At 38.0% G+C, this 26,136-nt stretch overlaps 1 protein-coding gene across 2 annotated transcripts; it reads right to left on the reverse strand.

Moving 5' to 3' along the window:
- Positions 1 to 180: 180 nt before the first annotated feature.
- Positions 181 to 25,624, reverse strand: xxylt1 (xyloside xylosyltransferase 1). 2 transcript variants are annotated; one of them, XM_079483294.1, is made up of 6 exons: positions 25,490 to 25,624; positions 24,892 to 24,925; positions 24,198 to 24,783; positions 20,027 to 20,174; positions 14,282 to 14,414; positions 181 to 2,121 (listed from the first exon to the last, which is right to left on the reverse strand). In XM_079483294.1, exons 3-6 carry the CDS (start codon positions 24,690 to 24,692, stop codon positions 1,725 to 1,727), a joined length of 1,173 nt encoding a protein of 390 aa, XP_079339420.1. In that variant the 5' UTR covers positions 24,693 to 24,783; positions 24,892 to 24,925; positions 25,490 to 25,624; the 3' UTR covers positions 181 to 1,724. The 2 variants fall into 2 exon arrangements, with proteins under 2 accessions (XP_079339420.1, XP_079339419.1); XM_079483293.1 differs by lacking the exon at positions 24,892 to 24,925.
- Between the last annotated feature and the right edge of the window lie 512 nt (positions 25,625 to 26,136).

The following is a 26,136-nucleotide window of genomic DNA, read 5'->3' on the forward strand; positions in this document are numbered from 1 at the left end:
AATTTTTTGTGTTCGAGTTTTTGTGAGTGGGAGCCTTTAAATATTTAAAAAAACAACAAGGGGCCTTGGAGTCCAGCTAACACAATCCCCAACCAGATTTAAAGTGAACATTTTAAAGTGATTATTTTATGTATACCCAAAAAAAAACTCGTTTTAGAATGCAAGAAACAGAAAAAACGTAGAAATTACTAGACATTTTATTCTGAGCTCTGATACATAGAAAGGCATTGTTGATATCTTAAAAATATGGTACCTCAACATTTGAATTCGGTTAATTTGTGTTAAAACATTTCTATGACAAAACATATGTATGACACATACATTTATTTTACATTCAATATTTAAGAAAAGGAAAATAATGCGAGAATGCACGTCTAGGGAAAACGTATATGAAACATTCTCACACTAAAATCACTAAAATTTCGCCCCCTGTCAGCATTTCCTGAGTGGTTCCTGTGAAAGAAAAATGATTCATAAAAGTCAGATAACAACTACAACAAAAGCATATGATAACGTAAACCAATTACAAGCATGGGTCCCACACGAGCAAATCGGATTCAGTGTGACTTCTACCTTACTTGTCGCAATGACTTGAAACATTCAAATGATTTACACAGAAATCTCAAACGCCACGGTTTAATTTTTTATGAAAATATAATAAGATAAACTTGGTGTGAATGCCATGTCCACCAGTTCAATGACAAAAATGTTGCCTTTCATTTGATCAGGCTTAAGTAGAACAACATCAATTCATCAAAGTCTAAGGTGACTCACACAGAACCAGCTAGAAAAAACACAACTGCATTCCCACTAAAACAAAAACCGAATTAACTGAAAACCCCCGAGACATGCTGTTCTTCACTTCACAATATCGGCCTATTGACACAATAGAGTTTAGTGTGGGATCTCACAACTGCCTGGCAACACAGACAAAGACCTATTGCAGGGTCGAGGGAGATCCTCTGTCTCTCCGTCCTGTTGATTTGACATTACGGAGGTTATTACGAACGTTTCGCAGAATTCTGCAGAGGTTTGCCAAGATCAGCATTGCTCGATAAGTGTCAGCCAACCACAACAGACAGCTCTGCCCTCTAAATCTCTTTTATACGTTTTGAATATCCCCTCAATCCCACTTCCTCCGTACCAAGAACGTTCTCTACCTCGGACCTCAAAACGAGACCGTTACTCAGAGGCTCTAGATGCTATCTTAGCTTTTCAGATCAGAGAGACATTTTATTTTTCAACATACGGTTTCAAGGCGCCTGACAGGTTCTCAAGCACACAAACTCAGGAAAGTGGGTCAACATCCCCCATAACCCAGCATCATCATCACTGCAAAACAAAAATCAGATGGAATGAGGACAATGTGCAATATGTTTACTGTTATGCAGCCACCTCTCATTAGCCAATGACAGTGTAAAACAAGGTAATATCAAGGTAAATTAGTGCATTAGAAAGACGAATGAGCTAATGTAATAATATCCACTTACAGTCTGCAAGAGCTGCACATGTGCACAAAGGAATCATGGGAAGGAAAATTCAGCCTACTTCAAACCGCGAAGAATCAAGAAGAATTAATATTCGGAGTATATAGCGTAATACTGATCTGGGAATAAATGTGCCTGAATTTTGAATCTTTGGGAATATTACCGTCCTGGTTCGCTTCATTCGTAATATGATCAAAATGTTCAATCACAACTCAATGTTTAGAGACGCTTTCATACTCAGTCATCGGGTATGGGAGAGTTGCAGTTGCCATGGTAGATGTGGACCTCCCCATCACATTGATAATACAGCTGAAAAACATCCCCATACCCGTGATCCCTCCACCATGTGCACAGCTGTCGGTTCCAGCCGCAGGCCAATGGGTAAAACAGCTCCCCGTGCTCCATACTGATCATGGTGAAGAAATCCTGATCGCCCAGGTGACCCCGAAAGTGGAACTTTTCGGCGAGCTGCGCCACCCGCTTGGGCTCCAGAAGCTGGTTGTACAGAGTTGAGTGACGCATGCCGTCGAGGTTCAGAAGCATCACTCCGCTGTTGAAGCCCGGCAGACCGTCCGGCGGAGGATCTCCAACGCGGGACTTGGGATTGTCTTTGCGATATTGCCAGAAAGTGTGTCTGTGATAAAGACAAAAGACTCCGAAATTAGAGCAAGAATGAGAATAATGAACATATTTAATAAGGCGACCGAGAATGAGAATATTATATCACTGCTGTCCTTCTGAAACCTAGTATTTCCCTATTTTGTGAATTTATTTTTTTGCCATAAACCATTGTTATTAGTCACCTTCTATGTTTGTCAATATCTAACTTGGCAACTTTGACACCATGGCATTAAGTCATTGAAAAATGACATCATTTTTTATTTCCTGAAAAACAATCAATTTGGACATCCGAGGTTCTGGAAGGACTGCAACGATCGTCAATACCAAAGGTAACCATTAGTATTATTATTATTCAAGGAGTATTAACCCTTTGTGTTAATGAAAAAATAGCAAGCTGCAATAAAAAAACTACATTTTTTAGGCACTAAAATTATGAACTGAATATTACTAAAAAATAAAATAAAATGAATAATAAAATGACAAAAAAAACTGCTGTAAATGACAACTGCTGCTATCTTAAATTTTTTGTCTTAATTTGAATAATTTCTCAGTTTTGATGATCTTACTATTTTTTAAAATGTGGAAAAGTACAAGAAAACATGAATCTATGGCTAAAATCTCCCCAACCCAGAGGACTGGAAAATAAAGTGTGAGATTTGTGCACAAGGAGTGTGATCCCAAGCTCCGAGCTTGAGGCTTCTTATCCGTGGTATGTAAAAAATCTCCAACACACATATTCTTCGCATTCAAACCGGCTTGTGACATACCATCACACCGCACTGCTCCTAACAAACAACGTCTACAACAAAGGCATTAGCTTTGATCCCCCAGTTAATGCCTCCTGTAGAGATCATCTCCTGAAGTTCAGATGCTTCCTCTTGTTTCCGTCCCTCCTAAAAAGAACGAGAAGCCCAAAACAACAAAGAGCTTTCTGAACCAGGACGTTCGTCTGACAGCAGAAGAGCCCAACCAGACTACACAAGCAGAGGGCTTTTATCTTTCTCCTAGATTCAGTGCAGCTTCCATTCAAAGGAGTTTCTGCGAGAGAATAAATGCTGAAGTCAACATGAACACAAGTAAACAAACACAAGAGTGAACACGAGCCAGCAGGGGCCGCCTGCACTACGATGGTGCAACCGTAATGAAAGCTTCCTTTTTCTTGAAGAAGTCTCATTGCAGTGACTTGACATCAGAGTTCAGACGTGAAGCGTAAAGCACACTCTTTTTACCTTCTGGTACTTGTTTTATACCGATGTGTAAAAACAGGCAAGAATTGCAGAACACGCAGCATTAAGGTGTCTTGGTTTGTAAAGAAACAACGACACACACTGTTACGCTGTCAAAAACGCTTCTGTGTCGTAGTAGATTTCCTGAAATGAATTAATTGTGTTACACTTTTCATTTATTCGTTTCAAATTATTGAGGAAATTCAACTTAATTTAACCATGTTGAACCCACTTAAACTTGTATGAAGGATCACTGGGCAGTGGATTTGGCTGGTGTTTACATTTTCCAAAAAGGAAAACGCACTAGTATAAATGCGTCTTAAGGGTTCCCAGTACGCTTTGCAGGCGACAGCATTAGGAGAGTAATAAGTGCTATTTTATGTGCAATAAAATGAAAGACGTGATAGCGTTTATGTTGCCTTGAAGATTTAAAAGAGATTCTGTTTGTATTTTTGAATTTTCGTTCAGAAGAGCGGCGCTTGCTTAGGTTATGAGAGAGCTGACATTGTGTTTCTTCACTGAACAGTAATGGCTATTATTAAGTATGGTTAACAACATACTGTATATGATGTTATATAGAAGTTAAAAAACTCCAACGCTCAAATTACTATTTCTTCTTGATTTATTTACATTTAGGATGTGACGTGCTTAAATATCTTTTTTTAAATATGTCTTATTTTGTGTTGCTTCAATCTGTTTCTGTTTTTAAATCACTCACATCTTGGATTGCATGATGGTAACAAAAATGTTCTTTATTGATGTGAACTTTGCCTTTAAAAATTGTGGAAAACATAAATGCATTTGCTATCGCAGAAGAACAAATTATTAAATGTCCAAATAAAAACAAAACACTCACATTACCGTCACACTTCCGTGCAGCAATAGTCCCATAATACCAGCTCCTGCGGTTCTGGGCCAGAAGGTATGACACAGAATATTTAGGACATCCTCTGAGAGTCTTCATCAAATTAAACATTCATGCCGAGATACAGCACTCTAAAATATTCTACATCTGAGATCTAAGGGCATGGCTGAGACGCTCTGGGTCAAGATGTTTTCAGAATGGGGACGCCCCTAATGACTGCAGTCTGCAGCTTTGGAAAGATCCCAATTACAGTTATTTATAATATATAAGTATATATATAAGTCGGGGGCCAATAATAGATGAGAAACAACAGGAGATGCCTCGCCATGTAAAAGCAAATCAATGGTGTGGCTGCACAGCCAAATGACAACTTCTTGTGTCACCTCTTCATCTCAAGAGTCAGTTAACACAGTCAACTTGACCTCTTTGTTATGACCTCCTCCGTAATTTCCAGAAAGGGTCTCATGTGACTTTTTCACATTTAAAGTGTTTTTATGAGTGGAAGAATTTCTGTGAGGATGTACGTGCGTTACAGCACATTGCAATCTGGATGACTTTTTTTGCAGAACATGCAACGGCTCCAGCTAAGGAAGAGGCATTTACAACAGCTGATGACAAACAAGAAAAACATCTACGGACAATTTCTGACATATAACGTCTAATTCTAGAAAGAAAACAGTCAAGCAACACTTATGGGCCACGATGAAAGCAGCCAGATGCGTACATATTTATGGCCCATACAAGTCTATAAGATGAAAAATGATAACAGTGATGGTCGCAACACTATTACAGGAATTACTACATCTCCCACTGCCTTTAACATCTTAAAGATATAGTGTGTTTTCCTACATGTAATAAGTAAACAAACACATTTCCTTTAAAACCTGTCATCTGAGTTTGGAAAACACTACAGGGATCATCATGATTTTCTTGCCAATAACAAATCATGTCTCATATCGTAACCAAAGAACAGAACAGTCCTGGATTTTGAAAACTGTACACAAGTTACAGCTGAAAAAACACCATGTGTGCAAAACAGCGACGGGTCTGATGCGACGCAGCAATCTACTAGCGGTCGCTCTTTGCCTGCGTGTTTCAAATGAGCTGTTTATATAACCAGGGTGAAAATGAGGCAAGACGAAAAGAAAGAGGAGGAACAAAAATTAAAACCCCATCAAGATGTTGAGAGTGAGAATGAAAGCGAATATATTTAAAATCCCTCGGGTTACAATAGAGGTCAATATTTTAAGCATTCAAATATTTAAAATGATTATAAATAAAATATTTAAAATAATATTCTAATTATACAATTACAATGAATTAATTTCAGATACCTGACGAATTCTATAATGTTCCAAATGCACATTTTTGCAATTGTCTGTCGTCTTCAGACGTGGCTTACAACCCGTAAAGCCACATTTCTGCATCTTTCTTCCACCTGTTCATGCTTTTCCTCTGCTTCTTTAATCATTCTGAGTAAATCTAATCCGCCTGAAGCTTCAGCACACACCTGCCAAAGAAACAATGTGCAGAGGACGCCAAGCACCAGAAAGAAATCTGTCAAACAGCAGCTCTCACGAAACAAAACAACAAACCTCAGAGATCTGTTGTGCATGGAGTGCTTTTGCAAGAACAAATTGGACTCTGTGTGCTAAAAAACAGCTTCAAAAACAAAAAGGCTAATGCGCGGTTTGATAATGCCTGATGAAGATGTGTCATTTGAATAAGAAGCACTTTGCTAAGAGGGCTGTTAAAAGCTCCAACATGCAGTAATGTGAGGTACTGTATAAAGGAAATTGCTCCGATGTACCTGACAAAAACCTGAATCACGCAAAACGTGTGCACAGACGACAACAAGAACAATACAACAAGATACAACAAGATACAACATGACGAAATCAAATAAGAAAATAAATTCTGCACTTGGTTGCTAAACATATATGACCTGAAGATGCTCAAATCATTCTGAAAAATCATTCAGAAAAATATATGAGATCCAATGAAGCTGAGACTCCGGTACATACAAGGATGTTTTATTACATCGGGTTTGACATCTTACACAGGATGAGCTCCCGGAACAGAGGAGTTCAAAAGTTTACTGACGGCTAAAATGTAGCATGCAAACCCTAATCTTGACTAAGTCTTTGCTAGAGTTCAAAGTGAATATTTTTATTGCATGAACCTATTTCTAAAGGTTAAATTCATGGTTCTTAACTATCCGGATGGTCTTCATTCATATAACGCACATTAACCGGAACAGAGGAAAAAAGATTGAGACAGACAGGATATCTGAAAGAGAAAAACTGGAAACCATTCACTTTGAAATCCATCAAGTGAGATCAAGGAATGAACCAAACTGAGAGATTTAATTTATGTCATCAGTTTATATTTACATAACATTTGTGGATCATGAACCCTGCAGATTCCCACATACAGAAGAGATAACAGTAATACTTGATCCAGCGATCATTTCCAGTCATCCTTAACCCAACGTATCGATGGTAAAAACCACAAACACCGCATGTATGCGTGGTGGTCTAGCAAAGCAGATCAAAATCTGGGCTAGCAATGGTTTATAACATCTCTTGTATCCTTGACACACAGACCCAGAGAAATATTCCTCCAGTGAAAATATTCTCTCCTCTTTCCTTCTGCTAAAGTTCTATCAGCCAAATGACGCAGAAACCCCTGCGCACACCGTCAAACATAATTTATCACGATTCCTCGAAATGTTTACGTCAGGACAGGGGGTTCAGAAAATAAGAGCACCTCCGTTTCCAGACAGCGTCAAAGCTAAAGGCAAAAGAACACAGAGGACTCTGAAGGGGAGAACACAAGGAGGTCATGACGTGGAACCTCATACAGTAAGTGAGAGCAGGATAGGCACAAATGCGGTAACTGACGCAGTTACAAAGCCAGTGTTTATGTACCGGACGTGGAATTTTAACGGTAGCTCTTAATTTGCAGACCCCGAGGCCGGACAAAGCCTGGTTACACTTGAGCACTGATAGAAATCTGTTTGTAAGGACTGGAAGTCTGTCGGCATAACCAGAAGCCCTGACTGTTTCTGTAATCACTTCCTACCCTGAAGAAAAACGCCTGGCGTTAGCTTGAAACTCACAGCACAGATTGATATTTCAATACTTTATGAGAAAGACGTTCTGGAAAGATTAGGTAGTGTGACTGGAATTTGAAAAACAAGACCGCAAAAAACAAGACACCGACAATAGTGCCTCTCAGCATTTCAACAGTTCTTCCAGAAAAACAGGCTTAAAACGATTGAGCAGTGATACTTGGTAAGAACTAAACCAGAATAAACGCAATTTGTTGCCTTAAAGAACTGACCGAAGTTGAACCGATCATCCAAACTGTCATCCAAACTCATTTGACCTTTCTCATGCATGGAGAGAGACAACTACTTTTCTATAGAGCACAGCATGCCAATTTAGCCAACATATTACACTGACATTTCAAAGAACTCTTCATCAGACAAAAAGGAATTCCAGGTATCCTGCGAGTCTAAACACAACAACCGATAAGAAATATACACAGTCATTTTTGGTGATTTGAACATTTAATGATAGACAATACTGTATTTTTAGGCAAACCATACTGTAAAGATATCTTTGAACTGCTCCCTTTGACCAATTCACGATTCACAAAGCCTAACAGCCTGTAATACATTTCTACGAAGAAAAAGGGACGCAAAAAACAAACAAAAAAAGCTTTTGCTCTTAAAAGGGCAATTCACTCAAAATTGAAAATACTGTCATCGTTTACTCACCGTCAAACTTGCATAAAGTAAAATAAAGAAATATATTTGGAAGCCTGTTTGCCACCAAAACCGTTCTGGGGCACTGTTGACTATCATAGTAGGAAAAAAACTACTATGGTAGTCAATAGTGCCCCAGAGCTTTCTACCAAATATCTCCAGCAGAACAAAGAATGTCATACAGGTTTGGACCAAAATGATGGAGTAAATGATGGCAGAATTTTCATCTCTGGGTGATCTAGGCTTTAATGTGTCAGTGCTGCTGTGTGCCAGTAGTTAAAGGACCTTTGCATAACTCTATAAATCAAAATATTCAACAGATTATTATTAAGACAGCTATTCTTACTAAACAAACATGTACTCGTCCTGTGTCACCCTTAAGAGGTTCATTTCACGTTCTTACATAGCGATTTGGAATACTTGATTCTGACTGGTCATTCAAAACAGTATTATTCCTGATAAAAAAAGATTCGTTACACAGGCTCATTCAGGTCATCTTGACCAACGCAGTTTAATACATGAAATATAAAGATGCCTTATTAATAAATTAGATTATATTTATTAAATTATTAAACCAAATTGCATGCTTAAATCAAATTCATGTGCTGGCTTGAAGCATCTTAGAAACTGTTTTTCTTTGCTGAAAGTTAGCATTTATTACAAATGCAATTATTTATGCATGTCGCAATAATTTCTCTTTTATTATGCTGGATGTGCATTATCCCTTCCATAATGACAGGCCGACAATTATCCCTCTTACAGCTATTAAAACGGATTACTACATTCCATGAACGATGCATTGAGCTGTAATTAAACATTCAGACTTTATAATGACCTAAAATTCATTTAAGATTTATTCCCAGTAGGTGGCAAAACCTAAACGCAGGCTATAGAGCTGAAGTGTTTAAGTGGCTTTCATTGAATGTGTGCGATAGACTCACGGGGTTTGAATGAAACTCTTAAGGCAGTAAGAGGACACGCTGCGGTGCGGTGTGGTGCGGTGCTGTAATTAATGAAGACAGCGGGTGAGCACTTCACAACTCACAGCGGAGGAAACGACAAGAGAACACTCCTAAAAGGACAAGTGCCCATCAAAACCACAGGCTTCAAGAACACACTTGTACTGTACATACAGTACACGCACATACACAGACATACAGAAAGACACGAAGAACATCCCTGCTGAATAGTAAATGTGCTCCAAATGTTCCCAACGGGTGTATTTCTATTCTGTTGTCTTAACAAATTACGGCAAACAGGCCAATTTTTTGCATTAAACTGTAAACAAGCTCTTCCGTCTATCGTTGACATCTGGATGCAACACACAGACGCCTTCATACATCATGGTATGTGTGGAGCACACGGCATCCTGCCCCCCACACCCAAGACGTTTGCTTACAAACAGCCTTTAGGTCCTGACCCCGTCATGTTTGTGTTTGGAATAGGATGTGCACACAATAAGTGTAGGAGGTGAAAAAAACCTGACAATAACCAACATTCCTGTCTGCCTTGCTGTCAGATAACAAGATTTCTAACACATCAAACAGTCACACTGGAAGAAACACTTTAAAACACTTGTATGTATTGCTGAGATTGTATTAACATTGTATAAACATGGTAATGCAATGCATATGTATTTTACTGCTTTTATTATATTGTGACGCTTTTACTACTAAAGCTTTTATTATAAAGTATTTTACTGCTATTATTTTATTGTAAAGCACTTTGTCACACTTCCTTGTCTATGAAAGGTGCTGTATAAATAAATCTTACTTCTCAGTCTATTTTGGTTGTACACGTAAACAATACAGAGCATGGACAACACAAAATCTGTATCTAAAGATTATCATCAGATTATGATATCAGATTATATGAAATTTTGTTCTTTTTTGCTATATTACACGACGCTATATTACCAACTAAAATGTTTAAACAATAATGTCGTAACGTCCTCGCTAAATGAGCGTTCTGTTAAGTAAAATATTGATTTGTAGTGCTTTTCAATTGAAGTGCCCTTTAACCCCATTTCATATTCAAATTTTACGTTTACCGGATAACATTTTAATTCTCTCCGGACTTCATTTCCCCAAATCCAAAGTGCAATTTAATATGCAGCCGCATAATATGCAAAATCTGCGTTAGTGTGATGAAAAAGCCCATCTGAAGAGTTAGGTTAAAGAGACATTTTCAAACTATATACATTTCCTAATTGAAAGATTGTCAACGCAACATTGACCAGACATGCCAACAAGTGAATGTTGAACCTATTAACGCTTCTCCTCAGACCAAACAATTTATAGAAAATGACACGTGTTAATATAAGATAATGTAGCTTCAGTTCAACAGGGATAAAGGGTGTGTGTGAATGTTGATGTATTGAATACATCCTGGCTGGATGTTTGCACTCATTCTGATCTGTGTGCTCGGAGAGGATTCCAGACCTTTTGGTGTGCTGCATCGCACCATCTCGCGGTGGAACGGTGAGGCCCGCAAACAACATACAAGGCTCCAAAAATCCTGATTCTGTTAACTTCTAAGACCCCTTCAAACACAGAGCAGTTGAGAGAGAGTCGCGACAATGGAGTTTCAAACTTTTCCCTTGTCACGTGATTCATGGAGCCTTCAGATAGTTCCAGGAAGTTACGTTTTCGCTTTAAATGCTTTATTTCTTTCATTTTTTATTTCTTAGATGACTTTAAATGGGTTTAAAGTTCGTCACGATCGTCCTGTTTAGCCATAACTTCCGGGAACCTTTGAGAGCCTCCACGAACCACCATTGCTTTGAAAAAAACTCTCTCTCTCTCAATGGCTCTGTTCAGAAATTACATCATTACATGCGCCGCCTTAAAATCGACCTGGCTTTGCGAGTTATTTCACCTTTTCTAAATGACTTCAACTCATCAAAAATAAGTTTAGCAATTTCAATTTATAACTTCTATACGTTGATATAAAATGTTAATACCAATTTATCAATTTAAAATAATAAATTGAAGTGACCTAAAGACGGCAAAGATTTTATACAGTGTGCATTTTACATTAAGTAGATGTTTTTATGCAATGCAACTCAACAAATGCAGATTTTTAATGATGGGTGTTCAATATGCGGTTATGTAGAGCGAGTTCAACTGGGACGCTGTGAAATAGAGCATGTGACATTTGTGACTTGAATGCTTTGTATCTTGTAGGCAAATGCTGTACGTCTCTGTGAATAAATGACCACATTTGTTTTACTCATTTGTCAAGTGCAAAGTCCAGAAATGCAAAAAAGAAAACAACAACACCAAAATGCAAGAAAACAAAAAGGTCTGGCCCCAAATAGTCACACGTGCTATTGCTAGTTTGCTATGTCATTTGATTCCACGTCATTCGCTAAAAAAGGTCTTCACCAGCTAAAAAACAACTAGATGATAAAAGAAATGCAGCGGCTATCTTCGGCCTGCTGTTTTCTCAGCCTCAGCTGCAACAATACAATGAAAAGATCAAGCACTTCAGAGATTTGAGACGTTCAAACATGCTGCATCAGTGGAACATAAAGGCTTGGGAGCATTGAAAACAAAGGATGTGGCATATGCCATCCGGACAGAAGGTTTGGACGAAACTTGCCGTTGTTTACCGTGGCCTTGTGGGTCATTGTGTGGCACAGGTGGCAGATGTTATCACCAAATCCCACGCTGACGTACCGGCGACACATCTTAATGGCTGATTATGCTTTTGACTGCCTAAAGTGTGCCTGCTTGTGTGTGTGTAGTCAAGAGAACTGTTGTGGAAAACTTGCAGTCTATTGTGAAGCTCCACAAGGGAACCATTTTTCCATCAAGCGTAGCTCATTTCCTTCATGCAGAAATGATATCAGCTTCTCAAACAGCTACGGAAAGTTTGATCGCCACTTCGAAAGCTGCAAGAATTAGGTTACTTGTCTTATTCTGTCTGAAAGTGAACAGGGCGATAAAAAGGAAATATTTTTTTATTTTAACCCAGCGAGCTACGTTACACAAGTGTCTGATCGTTTAAACAGATGTGCTACTTACTAAAATATTCAAGCGAATGGTGCTCTGGAATACCTGACATTCTGCCCACAAATATGTTTGTATATTTGACAACCACTAAACTCTTTATGTACCTGCCGTCTCAAAGCAACATATGCATATTTGACAAAATCATATTAGTTTACATTGCAATCTAACAGAAGTTTGTAACTAAGCTAATTTGAATCCATTCGTACGATCTTATAGGTACGTTTATATTAAAATAATGAATTCCTGTAAGATTCGGTTGTAGTTTCATATCCCTCGTATTGATCCACAGTGTTTACATCATTTCATCTTAAATTATTTTCATGCATATTTTTTGTTGCAATATTTTGTATTATGTTGCAATATTGACCACTGACTGAACACTAGCCTGCTTTATATGAAGCTACTTATCAAAAAATATATAAAGGTCATTTTGATTAGAGTTGAAACAGTTATTTTCTTATTTTACAATATGCATTATTCAACGTACTTTCCAGAAAGGCACTGTGATCATATGGCCCCCTTTTATTAAATATTTTGAAGAGCTCCTGTGCCTTTAAGATGTGATAGGACTCATGTGTCCATATCTTATTACTTAAAGGACTAATTGCAGTTCCTTTATTATGTAATCCTTATCGGTAATCTGAAAGTATGTGCCTGGGACTTTTCCAATTATTTCTTTCATATATTTACTCTTTTGTTTATTGCCATACACAACTGTTGCCAAGTCTCTCGCGTTAATGTCAATAAATGGACTGATAAACATGGGACTCTGGAATCCTGCACTTTCAACTCTTGAAATTCTACTATTTCTATGGTGTATACATGTATACAACTTGTTTATGCAATTATTATAATTTTTTCCCTTGATGCAGTGTTTTTTTCTCTGTTTTATTTTTGGGGGGGGACAGCTGTGAATTATACAATGTGAAAACATAATAAAGAGGAACAACATTCAACAGAAATTAAAGAAGAAAAAAGTGCTTTCACAACCGAGCAGCTACCTACAGCGCCATCTAGTGTCACAGAACACAGCCAGTGAAGTGCTGTGGTAATTATTAACATCAACATTGGTCTGATAAACAACATGTCAGTCTGTTTGTTACACTCAATCGTCTGGATCTTGACACCTCGCAGTTGAAGATAATGGTAATCGTAGTTGTAGCTCATATATTAGTGAGTATAAACAGAAAGTGAAAGACTTATGAAGTGGAAAAACGGCTTGACCGACAACAATTGCCCTGCTGCCATAAGCAACGACATAATAATCTAGGTCACAATACGAATGTTACTGTGATTTTTATGTTTAATTGAGATCTGTTTGTCTTTTTCTCCTCCGTTGGACAGACTGCAGTGCTTTGCATAACTTTGTTCTCAACTTTATGCCAGGTATGATTTCACAAATAACTGTCAAAAATAAGTTCACAAACTGTTGGTCAATAAGAAAATATTTTTGTACTTAACTCAAGCAAATATGTTATTCTTGCTATAAAATCTAAAGTAATAGCACAAAACGAAAATTCACTCACATCTCAAAATCACATTGGTTCTCACGTCGCAAGTTATGTCAAATCCATATTTTGTCACAAGACACACAAGAACCGATGACATTTGAATGTATCGCTCAGATTTGCTTATTACAGTAAGTCATGCACATCTGGGATTGCATGAACGATTCCTTTAAGTGACACAACTTCACATCAATACCATAAAATACAATTCTATTTTTCCCCACTCCTAAGCCAAATAAAATCCCTTACATCCTTATAAGCAGCATGTGTGTTTGTGGGGGTTTTTAAGGCCACAAGTACCCCATAGAGCTTTCCCTTCCTCTCTCACAAACACACACATAAAACCACAGAAACATACCCTTACAAACAGCAACCAGCAAAACAACGTCTTTTGTGAATTCCTATCACAAATCTCAGCTGTCTCCTCATGTTTCAGTGACTGAACACTAAAGCTTTTAGAAGCGGTTCTTAAAAAGCTGAAGTCACGTGACTGTAAGTCCACCATCGAACTGCAAATGTGGCCCAGTTTTACCCACAGTGTGACCCTTCCAGAACCGACTAGCTGTTGTGTTCAGTATGTTGTGTGTACCAGAAGCACAGGTTGTCTCTTTAAGGCTTAAAGAAAATGCTTTTGTTCAAACTGTGGCCGACTCTAGGATCGTGATGGGGATGCCAATGTCATCGTCCTGCCAAACTCAGAATCAAGCAGCTCTTTCATTTCTTTGCCGTATTTGAAAAATACATCAGAGATGGACGTATCAGACTGTACTTTTCCCACGAACGTACCTGTAAACCGGCTGCATCTCTCGTGCGATTCCAATGACAGCTTCAGGAGAAAAATGTTTGAACTCTTGGAAGAGGTCTCTTATGTTGCTTCTAAACTTGAGATCCAGATCCAGCTGAACAATTCTCTTTAGTTCTAGAGGACATAAGGAAGAAAAAAGTATAGCGAATCAGTCATAATAACGCAGAAAGACCTCATTTCACATAACATACATAACTATGGAGGTTATTAATCTCAGAACAAACCTTGACCTTAAAGAAAATACATTTTTACACTTGACAACTCTGAGAATTTTCTTCACATTATAACCTGCGCATCAATACATTTCAAGCGCATTGACGCATATAGTTGCATATAAATGCTCGCGTCAAACAGAGTAAAGTAAGGAACGAGATCAAACTCCAGGATTTCTCACGTCACATGGTCTCTTATGAAGTGCCAGCGGACGGCTCATTCTCAACAAAGCGCTCAAGACAACATTGTGGAGCGGAGGCAGTGTGGACAATGACACACAATCGGAAAGCAAAACATGGGGGCCTGAACTGTGCCTGTTGTAATAATAACAATGAAGAGAGATTGACCGAGTCACTGGGGAATTTCACATCGATGGCTTTCAAAACAGCCAGCGGAAACTGACCCAATCAATATCAACAATCCAGACGACACTTTATAAGCCGGGATAAAACACAGTCAGTGAATCTTTAGAACACAAAGTCAGCACATAGACGGATAGTAATCCTGAGCTTCTTATCTAATTCCTGTCAGTCCAAAATTAAACCAAAATCTGATGTGATTTTTTTGATAAAATACTTTAATGAACGCAGAATTATAAAGCAAGTCATTTATAAGTTAAATTTTTTTAACAGGCACAACATAAACAAACGTTATGTGGACCGAACTTAACGTCCGGTTGACCTCCGCAAATAATCTATAAACTGTTGAGTAGTATTAATACGATTCATGTACAATCAAATATCAATATGAATGAATATAAACTAAATATGAAATAACTTGTTCTATTATTACCAAACACAGACCAGAAGTTAACTTCGAGCCAGGTGCGTACATCCGATGTCTGTAGTTCATTAAGTGCAAACTTTATTTTTATGTTACGAGACAAACGTAGAGATTTGCAACATCAGCCATCATAAAACTGTTCATAAAAAACAAAAAATAAATCTAGTCAATAACTATTACCTAGAACTATTATTATTTTAATAAAAAAGCATCATAAAAATGATCAATATCACTTGGAATTTCCACATCAGTGCATACATTACTTTTGCAACTCCATTTGTTGCCACTAGTAGCGCTATGCATAAAACGACGGCTGTAATCCCTTATTTCTTTAATAATTAAACAAAAATAGCGTATTTAGTACCATTTAAACAACTTATCACAGCAGTAAGCTTATAATGATGATTTAGAAGTTGACCGTTTGAGTATGATTTAGTAGGAAAAGTCAGTTTGATGCCATTTGACTTCCAACACCTGCGATTTTGTTTCAAACTGAGATATAGAGGCAAAAGCTTGCAGCTTTAATACATTTAGATTAAACAAGAATCATTTACACCATCCAAACTATGCAGGAGTTCGTTCAAACTTTCCAACCGCAAAAACCACGTGACAAAGCACACCAGATCAAAAGAGGTGCCATCGCTGTGGGCAGGATGAGCCACAGACTCTCAGTGTGGACAGAAGGGAATGTGGACACGCAGATTAAAATGTGCCTTTGAAGCTAAACTAATTCATCTCAGTGGGCTTTAAGCAACCCCTGAGCAATCTTGGCTTTTGAGAAAAAGAGGTCAACGTGAAGTTCATGAGTCCCAGCATGGCCCGGGGGTACAGAGAGAGTCATGGCTGAAAACATACAAACGCAGTCATATAGAACATAAAGCCACGCATGAAACACCTATTAGCACTTTCAAATATGCCCTAGTGATCTTCACACCAGACGTAGTACAACACACATAAAAAAGGGAATGTGTTTTGCAAAGGCAGGGCTTTAATATTTGTTTTTATCATGATCATTGTGTCGCTTTTAGCTTTTCCCTTAGTCTCAATTGGAAAAATGAATCACAGTTTTATTATAGTAAAAGTGTAATAATAATTTTTGTCCGTTTGATTATTATTTGTATTACCATAGTCTTACTACAAATATTGTAGCTGAACTATTGTGAATTTCCATCAGGTATTCCCAGAGCACATTTATTACATCCGAGAACCGTATTAGGATGAGAAACAATACACTACCGTGTAAAAGTCCTTTCCACATTATTTATATGTTTTCCCCATTTAGAACAGTAAACCCATTAAAAGCATGAAATAACACAATTGTAACTGGGAGAAGTATGTTGCGAAACGTAAACAAAAAGTGGTGTTAAATAGAAAACACAGGGTGAAAAATGACTTGATAAATGTGCCAATAAACAAATAAATGAATCAATAAAAGAATGCATAAAGACAGAATAGACGGATAAATTGAACATGTAGTAATCAATATATATTTCTATAATCATTTCCATTTATTGTACATCCATTTCCTCACTTCTCAAGGAATGCGGATGCTAAGCCCTGGTGTATAGAACACTTGTTAGTGTCAAACTCCAGCGTTCTTGGATTTGACGTACCTCCCATTATGAGTCGGAAAACCCAGAGTTTCCCACATTTCAGGGTTAACATACTCGAGAGTTTTCACTAAACGGTCATGGACTCATACTGGCTGCTTTTTATTCATTATTTGGTCCAAGTTATTCATTTTCAAAATATTTTTTAAGTTCCCCCTCAGGAGAAATTTGTCTAAAGGCTGGAATGCACTACAAGACTTAAAAACTGATTATTAAAATCACAAATTTGCAGACTTTTTGATAGTTTTCAAAGAAAAACAGGGCATCGCACACTACGAGTAACTTTGTGTTAGCACCTATCGTACTGTTGTTTTTTTATGACATATCGCTTATTGCTCCCCGAACTCTTTGTAAGTCGCTTTGGATAAAAGCGTCTGCTAAATGACGAAATGTAAATGTACGTGATAAAATCTGCAGACTAGTGCAAAATCTGAGCAAAAGTCATGTAGTGTACTCCAGCCTTTATGTAGACTTGGTTAATCTACGCTATCTGAAAATAGAAATAAAAACAGTTTAAGGAAGAAATTACGTCTTTCCTGTAGCTCAGTCGTAAGAGCACAACGCAAGGTTGTGGGTTCGAAACCCAGGGGATTGTAGATACATATGTAAAATGTATAGGATAATGCAATCTAAGTCGCTTTGGATAAAAAGCGACATCATCAAATGAAACGTTCAACAAACACCACAAAAAGCAACAACAACAAAAAAAGAAATGTTTCAAACAGCAATGGGACAACAATCCTAACCATCCTTACAGCGGTTAAAAAACATCACGTCCTCTGGCACAAAAGATCACATGCATTGAAAGATCAGGGTTCAAGGAAACCTCTTTGAATAGGGTTTTCATTACCATGTGACAGGTCATGCAGGCAATGTAACAGATGACATTGTGTTTTGTTGCAAAATGCAGAAATTTGATGTAGAGTTTACTTGCAACTTACACAATTGTACTTATCAAGTTTAGTTGGGAAAGCATTGGATTAGCATCACAAAGGTCATGGGTCCGATGGGCTCCATTATGATGAACTAGGCATCAAAACATTTCCTCAGTGGGATTTCTAGGTATCATGGTCCAAATTGAGAGGAATGGTGTCAAGTCGCACCATTGGGCCTCATTTATTCAGCCTCTCAGCAGAGTTGTATTGACCGCCCTGTTGTTAGAGAGTCAATGACTGGAACATACCCGGGGGGCGCGAGAGGGAGTCATGCGAGCAGATGGACCTTCACCGGACATAATGAGGACAGAACTCATCAAAACAACCAGTCAGTAGGTCATGACTTAATAAATAGCTGATATTAGATTGAAGACTAACCCGAAGGAGTACAAATATAGCAGACAATGAAAATACGATGTCAACAGAATTCGTGAGTTCAAATCAATGCTCCTGTTTATTTATTCCAAAATCTTACAATCTAGCACACTGGATCAAAGCACTTATCCTGGGTCAAGAAAAGAGGAACACAAAAACAAGTCACGCTGCTGACAGAGTCCGCACATTATATTATATTAAATTGTGTGAAATAGCCTTGACTCCGTAAACATTTCAAATGACCGCAGGAAAACTCAAATGTACGGACGTACTTATTTGTCTGTCTCTCACAAAAACCGGTAACAACACAGCTGTGCAAAAACGTATGTTTACGCCTTGTGGTCAATTTCTCTTCAGGTCGACCCTAAACGCGCAAAAGCAAACAGACACAGACACACACATCACTTCAACATTGTTGCTTTGGCACCCCTGCAGATGTAAATGGTCCACAACAAAACTCACTGACTAGACATCCAACTGAAACAAAAACAATAACTCAGGAGGTCTTCTGAGAAAATATGGAAGACATTGGACTCTCCACGAATAATTCACTTTCAGATAAAAAAGATTACAAACCAAACAGCGCGATTAGCAAGTGATCGATTTCCAAATAATTCCAAAACATGAATTGAAGCGTTTGACTGTAGAAAGGACGAAACCGGCTAAGAGATTTGCAAACAAATCAAATGATCGTCCCCGCAGGCCTGACTGAAGTACAAACTGGCTTTCAGGGAAACAGATTTCCTGGTGTGTACAACTTTACTAAAGTGCTGCTGTCGCCAGAAAAAATCTTCAAGGCTTTCTGGTGCGGCATTGTCTGAGGTGAATGAATTTCCGCATGTCTTTAAAGATCAGTGCTTAAAGAAAACACAACACCAGAATCAGTCCAGACCAACAGACTTCGACTTTTGTATTATGTTATAAAGCAGAACTATATTATTATCTTTAAAAGAGTCACGGCTCATTATCTTTTATCTACAGCAAACTAACAACTAGTTATCTCTAAAGGTCCAGTGTATGAAATTTAGAGGCACCTAGCGGTGAGGTTGCGAATCCTCCACCGCTCCCATTCGAAGCGCTATGGTGGCTGACGCAGAAAATGACCCAAAGCTTAATGACCCATCAAACACTCAATCCCTATCCTCTAATGTCTCTCTTACCGAGCCATTGATGTGTTAGATTGACAGAGCCCTGGGATTTACATCTAGTGTACCAATAAACCCATGTGGGTCAACGATGCCCATTTGTCAGTGTGAAAACCCAGCTGCAGGGGCCAGGAGACAAAAAGAGAGCTGTGGATCACTCGGCAGTGGTGTCACCGAGGACGATCGACCACCCAGCAACCCACCCCCTCACTGTGCCCTGCGCCAGCATAACACCTGCGAGCGAGTCGGTACATCTGACACCACCGGTGGCCTCGTGTCCAAATCCTTCAGGATGGCCGAAAGTACTGACCTTTAGAAAACACGGTGCCGCAGGAAGTATGAAGGGAAGTTTACACAAACGTGTGTTCTGTAGCTGCCGCAATTTAATGGAAAACTCGGGTCGCAGTGTTAAGCCAATGTGACGTAGTCTAAATTCTATCAGGGTTCATATGAACTATTACAAAAGGTTAGATTTTCACCTACTTGAGTAAAGACATCAGATTTACATGAATTCATTTAGCTTTTGTCGAATGCAACTTACACATGATTTTTCCCGAATAAAGACTTCCTGTCACTGAAACATTACTCTGTCTTTGCATCATTTTGTTTGATACAGCTGATATGTCACAGAAAGCACACACTTTCCCTTAAATTTGATGGCTCACCTGCAGGCATTATTCGGTGCATTGCCACAGACAGGAAGAAGATGGCGTCGCTGTAGTACGCGCCAGACCCTGCGCTGAAGTGCTTCTGCATAGCTTCTACGATGGGGAATAACTTCTCTGTAAGTGTATCCACGTTATGAAACACCACCTGGAAGAGTCAAGAGTATGATTGTGTTTAATGTAGACCTATAACTACGTTCTTAGCAGAATTTATGACAGATTAATTTATACAAATTGTTTACCTCAAATAAGTAAGACCTAACTTTTGCTTCTGTAACTTTATATCGATCTCTTAAACTCACTTTATTTGCATACTTAACTTCATGTGGGTTGAACATCAAAAAACAGCCATTTTGTGCAAAATAGTTCAACTCAACACAACTCATTCAACACACAGCAGACGTCAGCTCGGCTCAGCACATTAACGAAATTCCTCATTCTCATTCATCATTATAAGCTTAACTTACTGTTGTGATCTGGGGTAAAGGTTTTATGGACTTGTTAAATATTTATTTGAACAAATACGTTTTAATAAGCTTTAACAATACATTGCATAACTCAAATGGTAGAGCAATGCCCGGTCATGCACATCCTCGATAGTGTGGATTATGTATAGACTGCGAGTGTTAATTTGACCTTTTATTAACACTCACGATTTTGCTGTGTGTAAATCTCAAATGCATATACGTTAAGGTTTTTTGAATATGTGTGGTTTTAGTTAGTTCTAGATCATATCCAAATCTAGACAAAACTTATGAATAGATTTTATATGTGTGCATGCATGACTAGTGAACGGAAGCGATCAGTATTTCTGCCATTCACATGGGGCTTAAACCTTCCTGCCGTGTAGGTCTAGTTCTCAGATGTTCACCAATGAACCTCAACGTTCTTCATGTACCGTTCCCTCCACTGGAAGCACACAATACCTGCGTTTGTCTGCTGTTCTCGACCCTCTAACCCTGCTCCGCAATGCAAAGCTCTGCCGTCGACTCGACTCGTGCAATCAGATAATGTGTATCTCTCTCTAGCAGCACAATGAGGATTGGGGGAAATTCATTCATCACAGATTTCCCATTAAGGTTTTGATTCCAGGGGTAATATTTGTTTCTGCCATGAAGAATTCCACCTTCAGTCTAGCGACAACAGAAGAGCTAATTCAGCACAAGATCAGATTTAAGAAACATTAACCCCGCTCTTGTTTCGTCTCAGTGAACGTTATTAGAAAGTGAGACAAATGTTTGTTTGTTATAGACCACTTCGAAATATGATTGAACGTTGGTTCACGAGAACCATTTTATTAAAACTGTACAATAAAACGCAACGAACAGAACTTTATAATAAAAAAACTTTAACATTTATTTAAAATTGAATTATATATTTAAGATTTAAAAAAGTGAAGAAGTGCTTTTGGACTAGCGTTTACATTTTGAGAAGTGGTCTATAGAGAAAGACAATGAAATTTGCAGACAATTTAGAATTTCTTATTATATTATTTTCTTATTATATAATTTCTTATTCTTATTATTTCTTATCCACTGTAGAGATCAGAAATAGTTCAAATCGATTCTTTTGAAAGCTGAAACAATCCTGTTTCTTCCCCTCCGTCACCAATATTCACATGCAAGTCAAATTTTCTTCTGTCAATCCGACGAAACAATACATTGGAGTCACAATGTTGTTTTGCTGATGACTAAAATTACATGATAACATTTTTATTAACTAACAAAATATGATAGAAATGCATGCCTATAATCGCGTGTCATAACAAAAACTCCTCATCTAGTCAATGACAAAATGTCAGTGTTTAATGAAAGTGGAAGCAGTAAAGACACAACAAGTACATTACAAAATAAAATGCTCCAAAAACATAAAGCAGCCTGTTCAATACAGTTGAAATCACTGGTAAATAATTTAAGGCTAAAATAAACTACAAGCAGTGGCTCAGATTTTGCCCCGTGTTTCAGTCTGTGCCAGTCTGCAGATTTTATCAGTTAGTGTGTTTCTATCTGAAACTTTCAAAAAGTCTGCAAGTGTAAAATGTCTAGTTCAAAAAAAGTCTGCAAGTATATTCCAGCCAATACAAGCAGTAAGACATAACAGAAAGAAACAAATCATGTGCCCTTGCGAAGTTCAAAGAAGCATCTCAAATAAATTTGATTTCCAAAGAAGTGATGAATTAAGAATAATAAAGACTTCAAACTAGATGTTGGTTGGGTTTGATAAATGGTGAACTGCGTGAGGCCACAGCTAAACCTTCCATGAATTCACAAGAGATTTAAAGCAAAGCCACATGCAGATCTCACTGTAATCTCTATTACTTGCACATGAAGTACTCGAGAATAATTACAGCCGTGTTGTAATATCGAAGGCTGTCAATGTTAATGCTCACAGGGGCTCACAGCTCAAAGGCTTCTGGTCATTTATGTGCTTTTGACAGTATAAAATCGTTCTGAGCAGCTTTACCTGGTCATACAATCTTTACAAAGCGGTTTCTGAAAATGTACATGTAAATAGACTTTTTGGACCCTATATGGTACTAAATTATTCATATATCATTGTAAACGAAACTATAAAGGAGGTCCTCAAAGCAAGCTAATATTTAGAAAAGAATAAAATAGAAACAAAACAATCGTATTATTGTGAACAATAGGGGAACCACAGCGGTCCGCTTACAGTACATAAATCCAGCATCAGTTTAAAAACCACCATCATCTGCACTTATTTGTCTGCACATCAAACCCTGGTTGTTCAAACTAACAAGAATCACGCTCATTGAGCAACAAAAATGACCCCCGTGAGCAGCTGACAGCACCATCCTCTCTTCCCTATAGCCACATGTGTCTGATTCATCATTCGTCATGTGGGAGACGGTGTGGGTGTTTGTAGGAAACGGCGTTGGTGTTTGTGAACCCACAGTGCCAGTGAAACCTCAGCACTGCTGTCTGTGTGGTAGGCCGAGGGTAAAGCAGATGTAAAACTGCATTAATCAAATACCGCATGCCACAGGGGTCAGAGATTATCATTAATGGATGTTGCATTAAGCCAAACGCTCATTATTTTATGATGCGTGTCCAGTGTGCGTGTTGAAAAAAAGGGCCGGATTAAAGAAAGGAAATCTGCACTTTAGTCAGCTCACGGTATCGCTGCTAAACTGAGCACACAGTTCATCCATCAGCCCTGGGATAAAGGAATGGTGCCCGCTAATGCTCAGCAACAGGGATGTTGCCAGGATGAAGCTGCTGACTGTTTGATGCAGGATCTTCACTACGGAGGTTGCTGGGCATTAGACGGATCAGTGATTTTTGTTAAGAGTCTTTTTATAACCTCAGATATCTGGTAAGTCATGATACAGATGCTCGAACTAGGCCGAAATAAAAATCTGTCATTATTTATTTACCTTCATGTCCTTCAAATATAACTCTTTCTGGAACAAAAATGTAGATATTTTGAGAAATGGTTTTGTCAACTGGGGCCAGTGTTGTTTGGTTCACAATGTTCTTCAAAATATCTTTAGTGTTCTGCAGAAGAAAGTCAAACATGAATATGTCTTAACTGACTACCACCTGTGTTTTGAATGAAGAACTCCAAAATTCTGTTAAAGAGTACAACATGAACTAATCTGATCTATCCTAAGGGAGCATGTGGTGGATGAGAGCTACGTGTTATTGTTGTATGAGCTGATGTAAAGGAAACATCTGCGGTGTGACCTCGCTGGTCCTGTGATGTGGAGCTCTGTGGGAGTATCTGTCAGATCTCTGCTGTCCTGCACTGCCACCTGGTGTCTTTAGTAAAAGTGCTTTTCTCTGGGCAGCCACAACATTTCTTTAACAAGAGAACCACTGTAATAGGAAAAAAATTAACCCAACATTCAACAGGAAGACGGAATTCAGAGCTTTAATATGATGAAAAGCTCATATCAGGTCGAGAGTGGTCAAGCTAATGCGTGTTGCATTGAAGGAACAAAATTCAAAATTCAACAACATGGCAATTTGGTATTGCTGTTTTTTATATTTGCACAGTCATTCAGTTTTACCACGAATAATTATTATTTATTAGTCATTCCGATTTTGATTTAAGTAACAAGAACCAAACATATTTCACTTTCAATACCAAGAACGTTTCAGATATTTAAATATGAAATAAACCAATAAGTGACAAAACACAAACATACCTCATACAGGAACGTTGCATCCAGCAGAAGTTCATGGAGCATCCTCACCCCCAGCTCCTGACTCCCAACATCCGAGACGAAATGAAGAACGAGCACCTCGTCCTCCAGAAAGCGTCCGTGTTTGGCCATAGAACGCATGGCCACCTTAAACTTGCTCTGCAAGTTCAAGCTCTTGTTGACATTAGTGAACATCATGAGGGCATGGAAGCGCTTGATTCTCTTTGGCTTCTCCTCCAAATCATCTATGCTTCCTCGCCTGCTTTCTGCTTGTCCAGACCTGATGTCTAAAGAAAGATCTGCATCATCACGGTTGGTGTTGTGGCTCGCTTGCGTTTCCTTGATCCGTTTTGTGGTGCTGGAGAAGTTTTGCTTTTCCGAGCCGAAGTAGTAGAACGCTACGACCGCCATAGCTGCAGCCAGGAGCAATACGATCTGATAAGATCTGAACGTGCTGATCCTTCCCATGGTGACTGATAGCACCCGCAGGACATCCATGGCTTTTTTCAACGTCCACAAAACAGGTCAGGATGCTCTTTCATCTTCCTTGTTGAAGGAAAGGCGAGTTCTGGATCCCAGCTCATGGTCTCTGTGCAGGAAACGACTTCTTAACAATTGCTCAAGAGACACGAAAACGAAATTCTATAATTTTAAAGAGTTCATAATTATAATAAAAATGTGATTATTATTTATTCACCCTCGTGTAGTTCAAAGCCTGTTTGTGTCTCATTCTTCTTTGTAAAACAAAAGAAGCTATTTTGAGAAATGCTGCAGTGGTTATGTTTCCATACAGTGGAAGTCACTCAAATAAAAACATTTCTTATACATTTATAATCAGACACATTTCTGAAGGGTGGCAGCCTTAATTTGATAACTATTTGCATCATACTTAGACAGATCTGACATTTCAATCTGTTATTTTATCAAACAGATAATATGTAATGCATCAAAACTGCTGGACTGGTAACGTTACTCATTTATGACGTTGTTACAAACTAGGCAGAACCAAACCACATTAACTTCCACAATAAGAAAGAAATCAAATACTACAAATCGATTCACTCGTAACACGAGGCCGAATAAATAAAGCAAGAATTGTACATTTTATATGTAGACTTTGATTTTAAAGACCACGAGTTTAAATCCATTTAGGTCACATGACAACGCCAATCTTGCAACCTATCTTAAAGATGTCAGCTAGATGACCTATCCTCCTCGCCTCTTGCTCAAATCTACACTGCAGGTAAACGATAAAAGTCATCAATACAATTGCATGATCGTAGCGGGTCACTTACCCATATCGACACATAATGCAGTAAATAATGCACATTAGACCATGTACTGCTGATAAATCTGTGCAACAAAAAAAAAACACTTTATTCTGTTGTCGTACGCTTCACGGAAGTTCAATATTTCAAAATAAAAGACCCAACTGACGCGGTTCATCATACGACTTTATATTTGTATTTGAGTAGTTGACGGATAACAAACTGTTTACATTATATGATTTTATATTATTAATATTTCTACTTATAATGAAATAGCATAAGATAGATTTATTGAAATAAATTGGATAGATACATTTTTTATACGAAAAATATAGCATGGATTAGTTAAATCGTCTGAAATTTTTATTAAAATTAAAATGTATCTTTTACTTTCCGTAAATCTTTTTATTATTTAATTATAATGACAAATATCAAACATTTCAAATATCGGATGTTCCTTTGTTTCCTTTCTTCATTCAATTATATCTTTTCGTTGGTCATTTACTAACAAAATGCAGTATGAATCTGGGCAAACTATGTTTAATATTTATATTGATAAATATATGTTTAAATCTTTGTATACACAACAAAGATTTGTCTAGAGTGTAAATTGCAAAGGTTTATTTCCATAACAATTAAAGCCCAATTATTCTTGAAAAAAAGAGACATTTCGA

Source organism: Barbatula barbatula (assembly GCF_947034865.1).
Source record: "Barbatula barbatula genome assembly, chromosome: 20".
In the NCBI taxonomy this organism is placed as follows: Eukaryota; Metazoa; Chordata; class Actinopteri; order Cypriniformes; family Nemacheilidae; genus Barbatula; species Barbatula barbatula.

Coding starts and splice junctions, on each gene's coding strand:
- xxylt1 (XM_079483293.1), bottom strand. CDS start 24,692: ATGGATGTCCTGCGGGTGCTATCAGTCACCATGGGAAGGATCAGCACG. Junction 14,415..20,026: donor GCACCGAATAATGCCTGCAG/GTGAGCCATCAA, acceptor TATGTCCTCTAG/AACTAAAGAGAATTGTTCAG. Junction 2,122..14,281: donor GAGATGCAGCCGGTTTACAG/GTACGTTCGTGG, acceptor TCTTTATCACAG/ACACACTTTCTGGCAATATC.